At 40.3% G+C, this 21576-nt stretch overlaps 1 protein-coding gene across 3 annotated transcripts in view; it reads right to left on the reverse strand.

The window, feature by feature from the left end:
* Positions 1-704: 704 nt before the first annotated feature.
* Positions 705-21576, reverse strand: part of pou3f3b (POU class 3 homeobox 3b) — a 171895-nt gene continuing 151023 nt past the window's right edge. Inside the window, exons 8-10 of one of the 3 annotated variants that reach the window (XR_012593032.1) lie at positions 8886-9064; positions 1167-1229; positions 705-1026 (exon numbers count right to left, since the gene is read on the reverse strand). Coding sequence is in view for 1 of the 3 variants with exons in the window: in XM_074627516.1 (XP_074483617.1) it covers positions 19127-19225; positions 19503-20669 (1266 nt within the window). In the remaining 2 variants the exon portion in view is untranslated. Of the gene's footprint in view, positions 1027-1166; positions 1230-8885; positions 9065-18816; positions 19226-19502; positions 21515-21576 lie in introns of those variants that run through there. The other 2 variants (XR_012593031.1, XM_074627516.1) reach the window with 2 other exon arrangements.

Below are 21576 nucleotides of genomic sequence, written 5' to 3' on the forward strand. Positions count from 1 at the left end.
TGTTTTCATTTCACAAGTTTGTTAAGGAAAGGATGCACCTTGTTAATGAGAACCAAACATTGAGAATCATGAGTTTGCACTGAAAACACGTGAAAGTAAAAGGGGGTTTAATTTAGGGAACCTTATGGGCGTCTGTTTTCATGCTTGGCATGTGTCACCAATGCTTCATACGAGGCTGCAGCTCAGTGCCAGGCATTAGAGAGCTGGCTCCCATCCAGCTGTTCCCACAGATCTCCATATGGACAACAGGGATTCCAGCACCGTCTTGAAAAGGAAACGCCACAATAGGCAACACTGACCTCCTCTTAATTTGCCCCGTCCCCAGATTGAGCGACATCCTTTCTAATTGTACGGCTAAAACAGAGATGGAGCAAGAAATAATGGAGGATATGACACCGTGGAGCTGAGCCAAGTCCGCTCCTTCCCCCCTCTTTCCCAAGGATGGAGTGCTGGAGAATCGAGGGCTTATAACAGCAGCGAGCTGAGGCTTTGCTCCAGTCATCATTTCCATGCTGCTTTACGCTGATTCCCTAATATCCTTAGCGCCTTGCGTAGGGATAAGCCCATCGTGCCGAAACATGGCTGTCATGCCTATAAACCGTTCACGGCTCTAAAGAATCCATTATGGTTGCTCCACAAACATGGGGACTCAAAGGGCCACTTTGCTCAAGCTCATTTACTCTTTTAAGGCGTATTTATTTACCCTTAGTGCGGCGATGGAAGGGATCTCCAGTACGCTACAATACATCACAGCGGGATGTAGAAATGGTGTATTTAAGTATAAGTGGTCATTTATGCCATGAATCACACATCTTTAGTCGACTTAGCTGCGTATCTTTATGGAGCACGTGTTGATCTGGCAGCACACAACATATAGAAATGTGCAGACATTTCCCTGCAGAATAGAAAGGAATGGTTTTGTTCCTTAAGTGTTGTCTTACCTCTGTCAGTTTCAGGGGATCTGTTACCTCTGCAGGTCAATTTCCTCCTGTGCCCACCCATTCTGCAAATGTCACAGCGGCTATACTGTAAAACACAACATGAACTGAACAGTGCATGAGTACAAATGTGATTTAAAACCAATTTAATGTCATCCAGGATACATATATATTTCTCAGGTTTCATCAAATGTGTGAATACTGTGTTAAATAAAGGTAAACACTCACCTGTTACTATGATGCTCCTCTCTCACCATCACACTGATCTCACCTTAGAGGACGTCTTCTCACCTGTACACACACACACACACACACACACACACACACACGACCAGCATCAGTTGCTAACATACAGGTTGTAGGTTGCATTGCCATCGCTAATTCCATGTTCATTCCCAGTCCTATTCCTGTATCTATTTCCATTCCATATTGTTATTTCCATTCATATTATATACCAATTTCTATTCTTATGCCTCTTTCTACTTCCATTTCTTTTACATTCCTGTTACCGTTTCATTCCCTGTTTCTATTCTTATTCCCTTTTCTATTGTTATTCCTGTTCCTAATTTTATTCCCGTTCATATTATTACTCCTATTTTCATTTTCATTTTCATTTATTTTCGTATTCCTCTCTCTACTTCCATTTCTTTTACATTTTATTCACATTAGCGCTCCCCATTTCTATTCATAATATAATTCACATTCTTATTACCATTTTTATTCTTATTCCTGTTCCCATTTCTTCCCAATTCCTATTCCCATTCTAGTCTTGCTCCGATTCGAAATCCCATCCCCATTTCTACTCATATTCCCATTTCCATTCTTATTCCTATTCCTATTCCTATTCCTATTCTCATTTCTTTCCCCATTCCTGTTCCTATTTTCCTCTCACTCCAATTTCAATTCCTATTCCTATTTATATTTCCATTACTATTTCTATTCCCATTTCTTTCCCCATTCCAATTCCCATTTCTATTCATAGTCCTATTCCCAGTCTAGTCTTTCTCTGGTTCAAATTCCTATTCCCATTCTTTCCTTTATCCTATTCCATTTCATTAATTGTCATTCCCATTGCTTTTCCTATTCCTTCTTGGAATTGTTGGTGTTATTTTGTTACTAATACTACTATTATAATAATACTACCACTACTCTTATAGTTTATACTGCTATTATGCTGTTACTATATTACAGAGTACTACTACTACTACTGTTCTATGTGTATACAGTGATGCTGGAGCCCTGCAGCAGTGTGTTACGGTCCACTGTGTAGTGTCAGGCTAACACTCACAGTTATCTTTGTGGGAGGTAAACCACGTTATAAGCTACGGTTCAGAGCTCTGTCAGAGATTACTCATCCCCCTTCTCTCACACACACACACACACAAACACACACAGACGCACACACACATCAATTTGTAGATTATCAACAAGTATGGTCATTGAGTGGAAATTAATTTGCCACTGGTAATGGATAGAGACATTTTGCTGAGATGCGTAAAAACAGCTGAACTGCCAGCGATTACCTGCTGGAATCAGCCTTCATCAATATCAGGATAATTACAAAGCACTTCTGGCAGTGCGTGAAATGAACGGTGCGTGCAACAGATTGGGCGGTGGCCATAGATGTCTGCAGATATTAGGCGTCCTCCTCAGAGCGGCTCCACGGGGGGAGAAGGATACCTGAACAGACTGAAGCTGCTGCTGCTGCTTCTGTTGCAGCTTCAGGAGCAAGTTTCATAGTAAAAGAGAAAACAGTCACAACACAGCTGACTGTGACTGAATCTAATACAAGTGCACAGCCACAGGATTACAATGAAATAGATCAGAGAGCACAGGAATTTGTCTCTTTGCAGTGTTTTTGTGTCTCTAGTAGTAGTTTTGCCCCCTTTTAGTAATCGTTGCGAGAGTCTTTGCGGCTGTTTTGCACTTCTTTGTGCAAGTTTGTAGTGATTTTGTTTCTCTTTGCAGCTGTTTTGCCCCTTTTCATAGTTTTTGTGAGTTGTTTTGCATCTCCTCGTAGTTGTTTTGTTTCTCTTTGCAGCTGTTTTGCCCCTTTTCATAGTTGTAGTGAGTCTCTTTGTAGTCGTTTTATGTTTCTTATGTGTCATTTTGAGTCTTTTCCTAGTTGATATGCCTCTCTTTGAGTGACATTTTGTAGGCCTGTTATGACCTGACACTTTGGGCCCGTTCAGTAATCCATGACCACAAGGTCCATTTAGTAACTGTTGTGGAGCTTTTGATTGCATCATAACATCTTCCTCGGCAGGTAGAATTTTGTTGATGTTGAATCTGCCTTAAAAGTTGAGGTTTAAAGAGTTTCATTTAGATATGAAAGTGGCCGAACTTTAGGCAAATTTAAGATAATCGGGAAGTTGTATCTGCGTACAGCATAGCAGAATGGAGAGGAAGGAAATGTCTATAAAACAGGGCACTTATCAGAATAAAAGACTCGTATCTCTTCAGGTCCACAGCGATGTTGGTGATCAGAGTGATGGGATTCTGTAAGGTGGTTTTTGAGTCTGGAAGGAGGGGTTGTAAAGGAGGGGTGTTCAGGGTGTCGATCCCTGTCTTTCCCAGACTTCACTTCCATCTCTCACATGGAACCACTTTGGCTGTCCCCACCTCCCCCCTTGCCCTCTCCTCTCGGTCCTCTCAGACAGCGAGCTGGAGGCAGTATTGGGTTTCCTCTCCAGCTGAAGGGTTACTTCAGTCCATCTCTGGGATGAAAAGATGACTATTTCCCTCCCCGACTTCCATCCGACTCTTTTTTCAGGTGAGAGGCTCTGGGAGGAAGGAAACCATTACATGCCGGGGTGAGCCGGGGTCTGGAGACGCAGCTGCCACTCCTGCAAGGCCCGTCTGGGAGGAAGAGGATCGGGATCCGACACTGGACGGGGAGAAACCCGAGATCTCTGGAAACGGCTGGGAACGACCCAAGAAAAACTTCCGCTGCCCCTCCACCATCCTCGTCTCATCCTGTCCTGTCCGAAAGTGTTTCCCATAATGGTCTCAGTCTGCAGAGGTTCCCTAAAGGCCCGCAGACTGTGTGAAAGCATGAATACACAGAAACCACGTATACATATACAAGTTCTGAGGTTATACCACATAGAAGCAGCGACGGAGGTTTATGTTAATGTGTCCAGCGGTGTCTGTGACCTCCTCGTATTCCTGTTTTGGCTGCACAGACACCTCCAGGTTTGCAAAGACTGATGGAAACCAGGCACAGCTGTTGGGCTCTGCGGTGGAGCGACATTTACATATCTGGGTGAATTTTCTAAATGCCGGGCTGGATCTGAAAAGTCGGGGGAAATTCCATCACTTCAGAGAGCGTTTTCATATTGTTTCCATTTCATCTGGACGGACGCTTCGAGCGAGCTCTCTCGCATGCAGTCGCACATCAATCACTGCCTTATTACAGAGGGGGATTTGGCGGAAAATAATGCTTTTTATCCGAGCAATGGGATTGTATAATTGCCGCTCGTTTTGACCTCGTGCTGGAATGTGAGGCAGTTTGACGGCATCTACACCCCGTTGCTTTGTCTGCAATTTGTTGTTCTCTATCCAGTGAAGCGTACTTAGAAGAGAATCTGTGCTGAATGCAGTCTGTTGCAAACTATTTGGGTTGAAATTAAGGCTGTCAATCGATTAAAATATTTAATTGCGATTAATCGCAAATTAATCACACATTTTTTATCTGTTCAAAATGTACCTTAAAGGGAGATTTGTCAAGTATTTAATACTCAAATGTGCTGCTTTATGCAAATGTATGTATATATTTATTATTGGAAATCAATTAACAACACAAAACAGATATTGTCCAGTAACCCTCACAGGTACTGCATTTAACATAAAACAATATGCTCAAATCAAAACATGGCAAACTGCAGCCCAACAGGCAACAACAGCTGTCAGTGTGTCAGTATGCTGACTTGACTATGACTTGCCCCAAACTGAATGTGATTATCATAAAGTGGGCATGTCTGTAAAGGGGAGACTCGTGGGTACCCATAGAACCCATTTACATTCACATACCTGGAGGTCAGACGTCAAGGGACACCTTTGAAAATGACAATGACAGTTTTTCCTCGCCAAAATTTAGTGCAGGTTTGCAGCGTTCTTTACCCTTTTTCACGACAAGCTAGTATGACATGGTTGGTACCGATGGATTCATTAGGTTTAATAGTTTCATATGATACCAGTATCTTCACTTTAGCTCTAAAAGTGAGCCTGCTACAACCTAAAATCAAATGAGTCTATTGATAAGAGTAACAGTTGATTTTTCCTCTATTTTTGCACAATGACAAACTGCATAAACATTTGGTGCATTTTAACGGTAGTGAGTACAATCCTTTCTATGTAAATAAGTGGTCTTTTCTTGGAGGAAAGAGCTACTCGGCATCTCACCAGGTGACAAATTGCCGGAGTGATTGAACTGAGGGACTAGTTGCTGGGTTAATATCTACCATTGATCTTCCCATTGATCATTTGTCCCCCACTAATGACTGTGACCGGACTGATTTTAAATAATATGTCTCGCTCGTAACCCGACATCAGAGGAGGGGATGAGGATTTCTCGGGGAAGGAAACTACTGCGAGAAATCAGCTTGAAAGGCCAGAAGGAAATTGAGACAATATTAAAAAGAAAAAGGTTCAATCTGTGAGGTTTTTTTTTCCTCCTGCTGATCAGAAGGGCTGCAGACTACCGCTGGGCTCCTTAACATCTGGTTGGGCAATTTACCCCGCTCTGACGACTGGAAAGGTTAAACCACTAAAATCTAATATTTGCCTAGAGGGGGTCAAGGCACTGCAATTACAAGGTACAATCGGCAGGGCTAATCAGCTAGTAGCGCGTACCGGGGGCTCGGCTGGGCAAATAAGCCCTGATCAGAAGCACTGTTCTCTGCCTCTTCTGTTTACTTATTAAACCCTGTTCTCATGTTCAAGGGCCCCTCTGGCCCCACACACCCCCCGAGGCACATGGGAGTAAATTTAGCTCAAATGGGACTGCGCCACTTGGCGAGAAAGTAGCCTCCCGTGTTAATCAGTATCTGCGGCCTTTTGTTGCGAAATAATCTCAAATTACTTTCCTCCAATCTGGCATGCATTAACACCTCGGGAAGGATAGGTGCACCCGGAGGAAGTGCGGACACTGACGGCGGCCTGCGTCACGTCTCGGAAGGATGTGTGTGTGCACCACGACGCTGTTTACATGATTGCTCTTTGACACACATCCCCTAATTGACTGAGTATCAAGTGCGGGATTAGTGTATAATATATCAGAACTGTCTGGCGCGCAACACTTTTGAACAAGGCTCGGGGAACAATTACTGGTAATTAAATATGTGCCAGTTACTGGAAAAGATAATTATGTCCTTGGTGTATAACACCAATTAATTACTTTTATTTCAGCGAGCAAAGCTTTTAAACGGCGGCGGAAGCCATTCGAATGGTGTTTGAGTGCAAGCAACCTCTGTGTTTGCTGATGTGTGAGTCGGAGAGGAGCGTTCGCTGCAGCAGATGCAGACGTCGTAGCTTCAAAAACAAGCGTGAGAACTCTTGCGTTGGCTGCAAACAAGCTCTGCCTTAATGTTTTTACCTCTCCGTCCTCAGGCATTAAACATTGACATAATAGGGTGAATGAAACAGAGCTCAACTCTCTCCTGCTAAGAGGATTGGTCAGATTGAGCCTACGAGGAGTCATGAGCTCTTCACCACGCCGAGATAGCGGCACCAGATTAGCTCCAAACATCCCAACAAACACGCTCTCATTCACATATCAAATGTACGGATTAGCGAATGATCTCATTTCAGGCGTCCGCGTCTAATGTCTAACTTGGAAATACCTGTGGCCGATCATTAGTAATCTATTAAACCCAAAGGCCTAGAAATGGTTACACTGCAAACCCCTCGGAGCCAAACGTTGCTTTTCCAACCACCCCCCTCCTCGCTTTGGTTAATGAGATACAGAGTCAGACGGCCTGAGCGTGCTCTCTCTCCCTTCACCTCACTCTTTCTCTTTCCTCTCTCTGGTCCTGCAGCACACACTACAGTCATTCTTTATCTCTCCACTCCTGCACCAACAGCTTAATCCACGCATCCATGCAGTCTCCGCAAACAATCAGTCAGTCAGGAGTGTGTCGCCGTGTGTGTGTGTGTGTTCATGCTTATGTCTTTCTTCTTCTTTTGCTCAAATGTCGAAGTGTAAATAAAACTAAATATGTGTGTATATCCTGCAAGTGTATGGTGTGTCTCTAAGCCAACATGTGCTTGCAGGTGTACCTCTATAAATCACATTGTGGGGACAAAACCCAGGTCCTCATAACCAATTAAACCATTACATCTCAGGGTTAAAACCAGCCCCCTTGCACGAAATGACATGATTGCACATTGCACATGATAATGTGCAAAGCCAAAGTGCGCAATAACAACGCCTTTCTTGCTTTTGGCGTGTCATTTGTACGCCGTGTAGTCTGTACTGACTGCAATGTAAACACATCCGTGTAAATATGCTACACCCAGAGCTAGTGATGTAGAATAAAAAGCGCTTATAGTGGCACACCGGTGTTTCGTTTTGTAAGTTCTGTTAGTGACGTGTTTTCCGTACTGATGTTACGTTGTTGCCGTACATATTTTACTTAGTTTACGTATTTATTTTAAGCCCAACCATGACGATTTCCTAACCCTAACTAAGTGGTTTTGTTGCCTAAACCTAAGCAAGTGTTTTAGTTTACTTCACAACAGTAAGCACGTGTTTACTGCGACCAAAATGTGATGCTGAGGGGTCTGGCAAAGCGTCAGATGAGTTGGGATGAGAACATGTTGGTTTAGTTGTATGGGAACGTAATATTGTAGGAGACAGGGCTGCAGGAAACGATGCGTGAATCATCTGACGGCAATACAATTTCACAAATAAAAGCTAATGTTTTTTACAAATATGTATAAGTTATGTTTTGTTTTGTATTCTGAGATCTTTCTGTCTCACCAGAATTTGCAATTTCTGTTTTTTTTTTGCAGCTGTGAGTCAAACTTCTTTTTCCTTTTGATGCACTGCTCTTCAGGACACTAGTTTGCATCAACAGTTCACTTTTCAGTAGTTGAGTTTTGAGTAGGTATCGCTAACTATGTGTTAAAACCTGCTTAGACTTAGGGTGTAGTTGGGACTGGAACACATCTTTGGTTTCTGGTTGAGGTTAGGGAAGATTGATTTTATGGTGAGGCATGTCGTGGTTTTGGTTGAGGTTAGGGTACGTCTCTGTAAGTGTAAGTGAATGCAGTGCATCTGTTTGTTCATGAATGTGATTTTTTCATTTGATGTCTTTCTTGTATTTTCATGCAAAAATGTGAATCTGTTGATGTGCAAATAAGACCACAACACCATATGTGTGCACCATGAGTATGCATGTGCAAGTACATAGTGCGTGTTTCTAAGCCAAAATGCATATGTTGCACATGCAGTATGCACATGTGGATTTATTGTACAGCATGTGTTTTTGCAGGGGTACAAAACTCTGTTCACATAAGGTCACATAATGGGGACTCATTACCCATTTAGGGACAAAACGTCACCACAATGTCGTCCTAAATGACAAAAAACAAGTTTGTGCATGAGTCTCCTCATGATTGGAAGCAAATGCACGACTATATTCACGTCTTTCTTGTACGTTTGAGTCAGAACGTGCTTATGATGGTGTGAAAATGTAAAGGTATGCGTGTGTGTGTGTCCTAGCATGCATGTGATGCTTATGCAGGTGTGTGTGTGTGTGTGTGTGTGTGTTAGCTCTCTGGAGGGACCCGGTGTGTGTCACGCCGGGCCCGGCTCCCCCTGGATCTAAGCAGTATTGACAAACCCATCAGAGTCGGTGATGCATCGGGCTCCCCGCTCGCTCCCCTCCGCCTCACCCTCCCCGCCCTCAGCGGCGCCGCGGGGCCGTGCTGACATGCTGTCACCTTGGTAACTGCTGCCAGAGCGAGCGGCCTGCTGGGACGGCTGACCCCGAGCTGCTGGCCGGACGGCGGGCTGCGGCGGGAGATGTCACCGGCGGACCCCTGAGGACCGCCGACCCCTGCCTCTGTCCCCGACCATCGATCCGTCTGCTGCTGAGATCCGTCACCGCCCGGGACGCTCGCTGGGAGAGGACACACACACATATGAATACAAAATACAGACACACATTCATGTACATTGAAACACACATATATACTTTAATGTGACGTAGGAACTCTCCCAGAAAGCCAAACTAAAGTCCTCCTCCATGTTTGTGCTCATAAGCAGAAAGTCCTGGCACGCCTTCGCAGATTTCTTCTTTTCTACTTTTTCGAGGTTACCAAGTCATTACTTGGCATCTCCTGAATCCCCCTCTCTGTACGATCGGCTCTCGGAGCCAACACAAACAGCGATTGTTGGCAGCGGCCCGTCAGCGGCTGTGGGCGTCAGTCTCCACCAATGTTCGGAGTCTCTTTGAAATGCCGACCAGCTTTTTGACACGAGGCTTCTGGAAGCAGCCGCTGCTGGACGCGGGGCGGCGGCCGGGTTCAAATCTCAGCGGAGGGGGATTATGGGTAGGGACCAAGAAGTTAGCTGAACTTCCTATCACGAGGCAATTTGTTCAAAGATAACTTTATGGACACATGCCACCAGGTCCTGAGAACGGGAATATTATTCAGAGTACTGCTGCTTCTCTAAAGGAAACGTTGCACCGTGTGTCAAACTCTGACACCTAAAATCAGATTATGACATACATCTAAAAATGCCAGTTTAAAAAAGGAGCAGCCTACTAGTGGTGTAATGTAACAAAGTAATAATACTTGAGAATCTATATTAGGGCTATCAAAGTTAAAGTGATAATAACGTGTTAGATATTGGCATCATATGAAACTAGAAAAACCTAATGAACCCATTGGTACCAACCATGACAACTCAGCAGGAGGTGAAGATACTGGTGTCATGAAACTAGAAAACTTAAGGAATCCAGGAGGTTAAATAACGCTACAAACTTACGCAAAATTTTGGCGAGGAAAAACTGTCATGTCCATTTTCAAAGGGGTCCCTTGACCTCTGACCTCAACATATGTGAATGTAAATGGGTTCTGTGGGTACCCACGAGTCTCCCCTTTACAGACATGCCCACTTTATGATAATCACATGCAGTTTGGGGCAAGTCATAGTCAAGTCAGCACACTGACACACTGACAACTGTTGTTGCCTGTTGGGCTGCAGTTTGCCATGATATGATTGGAGCATATTGTTTTATGTTAAATGCAGTACCTGTGAGGGTTTATGGACAATATCTGTTATTGTTTTATGTTGATAATTGATTTCTAATAATAAATATATACATACATTTGCATAAAGCAGCATATTTGTCCACTCCCATGTTGATAAGAGTATTAAATACTTGACAAATCTCCCTTTAAGGTACATTTTGAACAGATAAAAAATGTGCAAATAATCACGATTAACTATGGACAATCATGCGATTAATCATGATTAAATATTTGAATGCAATGTAAGTACATTTAATATCAGAAAATGACTTTTAAGTACAGTAAATATCAGATAATTTAAGACTTTTACTCCAGTAATATTCTAATAGGTGACTTTAACTTCTACTAAAGTCATTTTCTGGTTAGATATCTGTACTTTTACAAGTGTACATTCAGGTACTTCATCCACTGCTGCTCAGATTACTTTTGTTATATTTTGTTGATATAATTTCTTCTTCTACAACTGAAATGCAGCATGTAAGACTTGCACAAGATGCTCCCTTATTGTAGACACCATCAGCACCAACAAAGAAGCCTTTACTCTCAATAACCTCCAATACTACTACGTGTTTTTGTGCAGATGCTTTCCAAACACATGCTCTCCTCTGACTGAAAAGCTGCCTCTCTCTCTCTCCCTCTCTCTCTCTCTTTCCCTCAGTGTCACATGCATAAACAACAGGAGAAGATGTGAAAGATCACTAACTAGCTTCCTGGTTCCCATGGCAACCAATAAAGCAGGGCCGGGGCTGTCTTTTATGGGGGATCATGATGCAGGCGGAGGGGTGGAGCACGTGTTCAACCCAGGCTGAAACAAGATACACACAGTGTCTGTGTGTGTGTGTATGTGTGTGTGTGTGTGTGTGTGTGTGTGTGTGTGTGTGTGTGAGAGAGAGAGAGTGAATAAAACATGCTCAGACTAAAACTGCACACAAACAGAAACCGACTAAGGTGGAAACATGACGTCAGGAACAGTGCTGTCACTGTCCTATTAACCATATGTGAGTCCAAAATGTCAACTCTATTTAGCTGAAGGAGGAGGAGGATTGTCTCAACCCATAAAGCAAATCACCACATTTAGAGATTTCCACTGGACAGATACAATGAGTAGAATAACTAATGTTACGGAGGCTCACATATAAACATATATAAGAACAACTTGGCCAGACTTGACCTCACTTACAGCGTCATTTGCATGTCCTGCCTATAGAAACACCTGTTTAGACTGACAGATAGATAAAGTTCCTATGGTGTATGTCATTTAAAAAGGAAAACATAAGGAAATCAGAGTAAAATGCTAAATGATGATTATAGGGCAGCAAAATTAATCCAAATTTGATCGAAATCACAATATGTCCTACTGCCATTTTTAAATCGCAGGATGCACAATATTTGTTAAATGTGTGTCAAAAGACCATCTTTGTTTAGTACAGATCCCTGCAAAAATCCAGTGCTGCCTCCTCTTAGTCGATTAGTCGACTGATCTGTCGTTTTGGTCTCAGTCGACTAAGATTTCTTCAGTCTTCAGTCGTTTTTTATGCTTTTTTAAGATTTAAAATGATGCTTTTGTGTGATTCTTTGTGGAGAAACTCAGTTTCACAAATCTGATTAAATCAATGAATCGATTAGTCGACAACATCGTATGAGTGTTAGTCTACTAAGAATTTCTGTGGTTGATGAAAACCCTAGAAAAACACCACTATAATAATTTTAATATGTGTTTCAATGGAAATGAGAATAAAGATGTAAAAAGTATCATTATCATAATATCAGTCAAAATAATCACAATTAGACGTTTTTGTTGCAAAATCGTTCAGCTCTAATGATGATCAACGTTTCACTTGTTGGACTAACATATTATCATCTCTCTCCAATGAAAACCAAGTATTCTCAAATGTGGTGATTTTCGATTTTTAATAGAAATGGATGGATTAAATGTATTTCTTCAAATAAACCCATTGGATCATCTGATACTGACACAAAACAGAGCTAGAAAGTTAATATGTTTGATGATACATGGACAAGGGCGACATGTATGGACCTGAACAACAACTGGAATATAAATAAAAATACATAAGCCATGCTATTCATAAGTAGTGATGTGCTGTAAATAGATTATTGCCTGCATTGTTTAACACAAAAGCAAATAATGAACTTGTAAATGAAAGTAAATAGACTTTGAATTAATTTGTTTCCAGCTATTTCCATTCAGCACTGAATATTTTTAAAAACAGACTTCTGATAAATTAAATAACATTAAGTGCCTTAAAAACAAATTAAGTGTCTACAGACTCTAAATCTTCACATTAAACTACATCTTTATTTATTAACCTTGATTAAATCAGCTGATTGTAGTGAAGATAATGAGAGGAGTGTTTGTATTGTGGAGTTAGACGACCACTGGGTGGCACTGTAAGGTCAGAGAAGCTGCAGAGGAGACATCTACTCCATCAGGAAGGAAAGACAGAGGATCTGGATTAGAGCTGTGTTTTATTGAGGAGATAATATTTATAAAATCATTAAGGGATTATTGTTTTAATCATTTTGATGTTGATGATTAAAAAACGACATGAATAAACTGTTTTTTATTCTGCTGTTTAAAGCTTCTGTCTCTGACTGCAACAAACATATAATAACTAAACTGTTTCCTTTTATTTATAAGGAGAATTTAAACTGCAAATAATCACACTTAACATGCGTCTATCCTGCTATAAAGGTGTATTATCAGTGTGTTTATTACTGAGGGAACTTTTCCTCCAAATATATCTGAAGGATGAGTTTTAACACGACTGAGATAAATTAGTGACAGAGCTGAAACACACACACTGCTGACTAAATGTTCACACAAATAACTATTTATTATATATATGATTTATTTTATTTTATATATTTGTTTTTGCAGGACGCTGCTCACTGACCTGCAGCACACACACAACCAGGATTATTTCTCCTGCCAGAAAAACTTCCAGTTTATAATACTACATGTGTGTGTGTGCATGGGGAAAGAATAAAATAAATACAAATAAAATAGGTGCTAATAAAGTGCAGAATAGTGCTAGTACACTGATACCAGGAGAGTCGAAATAAAAGTATTTAAAAGCAATAAAAAGTCAGAAACTTGCAAAGAATTATAGGAATATTATAAGTTTATAGACATTTCGTATGTATTATTGTGTTTTAGTTTTGGTAATATTAAGTTTACTAACTAAAACACACTTATTGGAATAGACTATAATAAGAAAATTATAGGAATATTATCTGGATTATAATGATGAAACGTCACTACAATCTGAAAATATGTATAATTAAATCAAAGGCAGAACATTGTGAGAACAACACATATTATACACACCTATAGGAATAATAATATTATAAACACCTATAATATTAGAGGTTTTTTTTGCCTCGTTTTGGGCAGATGCACTGGAGCAGTTTAAAGGCTAAAATGTGATTTTTTTTGTAGTGAAGTTTAAAGCTCTAAAATGCGAGTTTTTGCAGTGAAGTTTAAAGCTTTATTCTCACTTTATTTTAAATATCTAAATATAAAATAATCTTTATTTATAAAAGAAGACTGTCATTTATAAATGTGTAAATTAAATCTAACAAAATGTTGCTGAATTAAATGCATTGGAGGAGGAAGAGGAGGAAGAGGAGTCTATAGAGCAGCAGCAGCAGCAGCAGCAGCAGCAGCAGCTTTATGTGCTTTATGAATGCAGACAAGCAGATGAGATGCTGCTGGAGCACATTATACCTCTCTGCTCTGCATCTCCTCCTCCTCCTCCTCTTCCTCCACCTCCTCCTCCTCCTCTACCTCTCCCTCTTCATCCTGCCTGCTCACAAAACCATGACCTTCACAATTTATAGAGAGGAAACCCCCGAGAGTCACGTCATATTTTAAAACGTTCTCCTCTTCTTCTTCTTCCTCTTCTTCTTCTGCTGCCACTTGATACGAGATATTTACATGTTGGCCTATTATCATCTTTTCTCCTCAATTTATACTTTATCTTTTTATTCTGAAAGAAGAGAAAAGGTCCCTTAGATATAATGTAACCCTCTCTTCTTTATTTATATATAAACCTGAATAATAATAATAATAATAATAATAAACTGGTTAAACACTTATGATGGCAAATTTATATAAATATAATAATATAATTATATATAGATATAATAACATGTCACAATTGAATTTGTTGACAAAAATAACAACTGCAAAAATATCAATTAAACTAAAATTAAATTAAATAAAAACACTAAACACACTAAGTTTATGATCTAAATAAAATGTAATGATATTATTAATAATGATAAAGTGAAGCAGACTCCTGCATAATAATATACAACAATAATAATAATAATAAAATGCTTGTTTAACACTCATGATGGCCAATTTTTGTATATATATAAATGTAATAATATAATAAAATAATAAACATGTCCCAATTGAATTTGTTCAAAAAATAACAAAAATAATATTAATTAAATTAAATTAAACTATAGACACTAAGTTTATGATCTAAATAAAATGTTATAATATTATTATTAATAATAATAATAATAATAATAATAATAATAAAGTGAAGCAGACTTTTGCATCCATGGAATCACCCCGATGACAGCAGCACAAATGAAGGCATGAATCAGAGGAATACTTACTGTAAAATAGCAGAATACTGATCTAAAGTCAGCAGACAGAAGGATATATATTTATATATATATTATTTTCTGCAGCAGAGATAAATCCGTGTGGACTCGGAAGAGGAAGACTCCCTGCAGAGAACAGCTCACAATAATCCATATTCATGCGCTGCACACGTGGAGTAAATACAGTATGAGGGTGTGCACATGCACGTTCGCACCGACCTGCCATACATTTACTAGTTAGTAGTCTATTTAAGTGACACTATATCACGTCTGCAAGTGTGCAAAACTGAGTGCATGATATAATAAAAGCATGCATTTATTACACTTTATATATTAGAGTATAAACAGCCTGTATTTAGGTTAATTTAACCGTCTAAAAAGCCATATGCACATATAATAAGTATAATTAAACGCGTGTATATATAATTAAAAAGTGAAGTAAAGTGTGTGACATGCAACTCTGACGGTAGCAGCCTTATAATTAAACATATTGCATTATATTTACAAGCATAAAAAATACAAAGCAATATAAAAGTTTAATATTTAAATACACATAAGTTGATGTGGGCCTAAAGCTATAATCATATAACTATTATCATAAATATATTACTTTTATTTTTATTATGTGACTATTATTTGTTAAGGTGCATATATAAATTACTAGAGATTATTTTTATTTATTTATTTTATTTAGTTGCATGTCAGACTGACTGAAGGGCGCTGGTTGTTGATGATGCACATTAAATATTATTATTAATAATAATAATCGTTGCATTAAAAGTTGTGTTTTATCCCTCCACTTCGATGCACACACACACACACATACACTGAGACACACTCACACACATGCTGCTGCCAACATGGTTTAGAAGAGCCATGCAAAAGGCAAAGCTGTTGGAGAATAGGCGAACCAAAACCCATTATGAGATTTGAAACTCTTTCTGCGTAAAATCTCGCTCTAGATTTGGAGCATTTCTGCAAGCTGAGAGGTGTTTTTACTGCACAGGTCCGCTCGCTTTTTGGGGGGATTTATTTAGATGAACCTCAAGTGTTCCTCTCTTGGGCTTATCTTAGCACGTCATGTGACTTTGCATTGGTTTTATTATAGAGAGGAGCAGGAGCTGCATGCATAATGAGCATGAGGCCAAAGTGGAGCCTCGCTGCACACATGCTTTTTATTTTTAAACGCATCCATCAGCATGCAGCAAATATTATAACACAATTAAATAAACAGTTTTGCATCATAATTATTTTTTTTTCTTGCAAATGCACCAACACACGTGTGTGTAAATTACGCAGAGGAACATAAAGTTTTGAGTGCACATGTGCAGCCTATAGGCTATACAGCGTGTCTTCTGCTGCCACTTTTACTAATGGAGACAAAGAAAAATGATGCCCACTTTCTCTATATCATTGAATTCAGTTGCTTAGCAACTAGTATGGGAAATCATCCGCGAAATTCAAATCCTGCAAGCGAGAGGACACGTTTTGTGAGTTTTGCTGAATAGGCGAGCGAGACAACTCAAGAAAGGAAAAGAAAGTTTAGAAGCCAGGAAGACATTTTCCTCTTAGAGCCGAGATGAAAAATAGTCCCAAGTATTGACCATCATTTAGAGATATTATAGGAGATAAAAGTGCACAAACAAGCGCCTCTTTAGGAGCAGTCATTTTCCTGCACCTCACAAATCCTGCAACAACAAGCCAGATATTAATCCGCAGCATGTCAAACAGCACTCCAGCCTGCTGTGGGACAGACACAATCAATAAGCTCTCTGACCCACTGCCACGCATCCTATAACACACACTACATATCTACCTGCAGAGCACACCTGCAGGTTTTGCAGGTTATATGAATGTGCATGGAGTTATGAAGCATTTCCATGCGTAATCTTGCAAAAATGTCGCTGTTGCAATGACATCAATTATTTTGCAGAGTATACAGCTTTTTTTGTTGCGCATGAACCAGGATATTAATTATGTGTTTATATCAGTATTATGGTGCTGAATCTGGACTATAAGCTGCAACGTAAACAATACAAAACATGCATCAACCCTCACTGTTATCCGTTTGAATTTCTCTCTATTTTCTCCACCAAATATCTAAAATGTTGCATGTTTCGCAGGTTATATGAATGTGGATGTTATGAAGCATTTGCATGCGTAATCTTGCAAAGATTTCGCTGTTGCAATGACTTTAAATCAATTATTTTGCAGAGTATACAGCTTTTTTTGTTGCACTAACGAGCGCATGAACCAGGCTATTAATTATGTGTTTATATCAGTATTATGATTCAGAATCTGGACTATAAGCTGCAACGTAAATATGACATAACATGCATCAACCACTACTGTTATCCGTTTGAATTTCTCTCTATTTTCTCCACCAAATGTCTAAAATGTTGCATGTTTTGCAGGTTATATGAATGTGGATGGAGTTATGAAGCATTTGCAAGGAAATTGCAAGGAAAATGTAGCTGTTGCAATGACTGTAAATCGATTATTTTGCAGAGTATACAGCTTTTTTTGTTGCACTAATGAGCGCAAGAACCAGGCTATTAATTATATGTTTATATCAGTATTATGATGCAGAATCTGGACAATATAATGCAACGTAAATATGACATAACATGCATCAAAATCCACTATTATCCGTTTGAATTTCTCTCTATTTTCTCCACCAAATATCTGAAATGTAGCATGTTTTGCAGGTTATATGAATGCATTTGCATGCGTAATCTTGCAAAAATGTCGCTGTTGCAATGACTTTAAATCAATTATTTTGCAGAGTATACAGCTTTTTTTGGTGCACTGATGAACGCATGAACCAGGCTATTAATTATGTGTTTATATCAGTATTATAGTGCAGAATTTGGACTATAAACTGCAACATAAATATGACATAACATGCATCAAACCGTTTGCATTTCTCTGTATTTTCTGCACAAAATATGTAAAATGTTGCATGTTTTGCAGGTTGCAGGTTAGAGCTCCAGCTTCTCGCCCAAGGCCTCAAGAGGCAGCAGATGTAAACAAACAGGCTTGCCATTGTGCAGGCCTGCTGCAACTGACTGCGATGTTTCATTTAAATGGTAATGCACAGTTATGGGATGATGATAACAAACGCTGCTGGACATTTATGTAAGCTTATAGGCTATAACTTAGGAGCTCTTAGTGCCGTGCATGCTGGAATAAAACGCCATTTTTTATAGTTTAGTAAATACAAAAATATTTAGATTAAAGCTTTTCCTCTATAAAGAGTCTTTGTATTCTAATGGAGGTTATTATTAGCTTCATCTGGGACTAAATAGTCCACCATTTTATCTGCATGCAAAAAAATAGCACACCCCCTTTTAAAAAAAAAAAGCGAGAAGAATATAAATCTCCAAACACAACATGATTTGCATTTCATTCTAACAAATTTATTGTGTCTCAATCAGCTCGTACGGAACCACTACTGAAAATTAAATTACAATCAAAATTATCACATCAAAATATACCCTTATTACCTAGAACAACGGTCAGCTTATGATGATTTGTGCTCCTTTTAGAAATACAAAATTATAGAACAAAAAAAAATATAAAGAAAGAAGATGAAACAAGAAAAAAAAATAGGGGAAAGCATCTTACACAAGTTTCCTGCAAGGGGAGGGAAATAAATTACCGAATAAAATATTAAAACTGATGAAAAATATAAAGTAAATAAGTCAGATCAGTATCTGATCTAGTGATCTATATTGCCAGTTTTTACAGAGTTTTGTTTATTAAAACCTACCAAAGAATACTGCTTAGAAAGGGCAGCAATAATAGTATATCCACAGCACCCACTCAGTCACACTTGGCAACAGATTTTTTTTCTCAAATAAGTGCAGTTGAAGTCTTTTTCAAATGTCTTATGCTCTGGAAAAAAAAGAGGAAAAATCCACTCATCAAAGTCCTTTAAATAATAATAAAAAAACTCCAAAAAGAGATGATGATCAGGAGGGGAAAAGTCCTGGTCCTGGTTCTTTCTGGGCCTCAAAAAAAAAAAAAAAAATCCCTAATCCTCCTTGTGTGTGTGTGTGAGTGAAACCATGCAGTCCACTTCTGAGAAAAATAAATCATGATGGAAGCGTCGTGGATGTCACTCTTGTTCTTGTTATTGTTGGAGAAGGCTGTTCAGTCCCATTTCTAAATATACAAAATCTCCTTTTTGTTTCTTCAATCAAACACAGGATAATGAGAGGGAGTATTTTTTGGGGAAGAATATTAAAAAGAATAAAAACAATTTTCCTCTTGGTGTGTTTTTAATGCGCCAAAATTACCTGGTGGAATGAACTTGTAGTTGTCACCCTCTGGTCGCTCGCTTCACTCGCATCTTTTAAGTAATCTACTAAAAAATGCCCCTGAAAGAAAAAAGCAGAAAGGAAACCCTTTTAGGTTAAGACATTTCAGGCGCCTGGAAGAAGAAGAAGAAGAAGGTGCGTTTTTGTTTGGGTTTGGGTTTGGGAGGAAAAAGGGGTTTTTCTTTTTTCTGCATGGTGAAAAATAGATAACATTTTTGCAGTCTCACAATCACAGTATCAAAAAAAATGTGTAATTAATTTCATATAAAATATTTTTCTATGTTTCACTGAACATTCGTTTGCAGTCCATGGAGGGTGGCGGTGTTTCTGCACTCACATTGCCGACCTGAGAGTACACATCCTCGGGCGTCTGAGCCACTCCTGGAGGCGTCATCCTCTTCTCCTTCTGTCTCCTATTGCAAAACCACACTCTAACCACCTCCTTCTCCAGCTGCAAGTTGTCCGCCAGGCCGGTGATCTCCTGCGCCGAGGGTTTTGGGCATTTCAAGAAGTGGCTCTCCAGTGCGCCTTTTACGCTCACTTCGATGGACGTGCGCTTCTTTCTCTTCCTCCCTTGTGCAGCTATCTTGTCGATGCTTGTCGGGCTGCCTGTAGTGGAGTCGGCCTCCTCCAGCCACTTGTTCAACAAAGGCTTCAGCTTGCACATGTTCTTGAAGCTGAGCTGCAGAGCCTCGAATCTGCAGATTGTGGTCTGAGAAAAGACGTTTCCATAGAGGGTGCCAAGCGCCAATCCGACGTCCGCCTGCGTAAAACCCAGTTTGATTCTCCTCTGCTTGAACTGCTTTGCAAACTGCTCCAGGTCATCCGAAGTCGGCGTGTCGTCGTCTGAGTGTTGATCATGGCTGTTGACGTGGTGCTGCTGGTGATGTGCATGCTGGTGGTGATGGTGGTGGTGGTGTGCATCCAGATCTGGAGTGTCCCCCCTCACCAAACCAGGATGCACCAAGCTCTGGCTGCCTGGACTCAGCATGCCATTCACAGTGAACCCTCCAGGTTGGGAGTAGATGAGCGCCTGCTGCTGCTGCTGCTGCTGTTGTGCACCCGAAATGGAGTTAATATGCGCCACAGTGGTGCTCCCCCAAGCTCCAGCATGAGTCTGATGGGGTGCTAAGTGAGACGGCCTGTGGTGCAAAGCAGTCCCCGTGTGCAGATCGGAGTTTTTCCCATCCTGCTGCTGCGGACTCGACGACCACGGTGATCCGGCTTCTGCAGCAGCCACCGCGGCTGCAGCTGCTGCGGCTGCAGCGTGCGGCAGGGATGTCACCCACTGGTGCGCGTGGCTCAGCATGTGTCCACCGTTGCCTTGCATAAAGTCACTCTGCACCATCTTGACTGAGGGGTCCCCTCTGTAGACCCCAGACCCAGAAGTCACCGCAGCGCTGCCCGGCTGCATGCCACCACCTCCGGAGTCAGAGTGCACGATGGAGCCGGTGGAGAGGATGCTATTGCTGGGCAGATAAGGATTGGAAGCCGCGGTGGCCATTCCGTCAACCCTTATGAATATGTTTGTGGAGATAAACCCCCTCCTCTTTTTTTTACAGTCACTTCTTTCTCAAATTCTATCTCATGAATTATTCAAACTTTTTAAAAGTATGAGTAGTTTTTTCGCAATACCATGGACGCGCGTAAAAACGCACAAAAAAAAAGCTGCAAAATTGGTATTTACAACATTTCTAGTTGTGCATGGGAATAAAAAATCCAGGTTTCACCAAAAAGCCCTTTGGAAACCATGTGCAGAAAAGTTTGCTGGGATGAAATTGTGAGCATTAAAATTCAAATATACAGGAAAAAAAAAAAAGAAGCAGCGTCCCATACAAAGTTTTGCAAAAAAACAAAAAAAGCCTTTTGCAAATTCTCCACAATGTACAATCCCCTTTTGGATGTGAAAAACATTAGCAGAGTGTCCTTTTGTAATTCAGTCGCCGAGATTTCTCCCCTCGCTTTATTCTTTTCTCTCTCTTCTTTTATAGCACTGTAGAGCCGTTTCTCTTTGTTCTGTTTTGATGTATATAAACCTGCCAAACCGCAAACTCCCGATGAAGTACAATCCAGTAGAACAGTGCGAGGCGCTGCTCCAGAGCCTCTTCTCTCATTCGCTTGTTCTCTCTCTCCACCTCTCTCTCTCTCTATATCTCTCTCTCTCTCTCTCTGACAGGACAAGTAGTCCCGCCCCCTTCTCCAGCGTGCCCACTGATTGGCTACCCAGGGTTTGATTGACATGCCTTGCTCCAGGCACAGTGGACCCTCCTTCCGGCTGTTCCAATTGGCTGATTTTTAATTGCAGTCCAAACAAAACCAGGGGACACAACTTGGTAGTAAATAGTACTGAGGTATTAGTACACAAACACGAGCGGTGACCTCTAGTTTGTGATCATAAAGCTCCAATACAT

Source organism: Sebastes fasciatus, chromosome 24 (genome assembly GCF_043250625.1).
Source record: "Sebastes fasciatus isolate fSebFas1 chromosome 24, fSebFas1.pri, whole genome shotgun sequence".
In the NCBI taxonomy this organism is placed as follows: Eukaryota; Metazoa; Chordata; class Actinopteri; order Perciformes; family Sebastidae; genus Sebastes; species Sebastes fasciatus.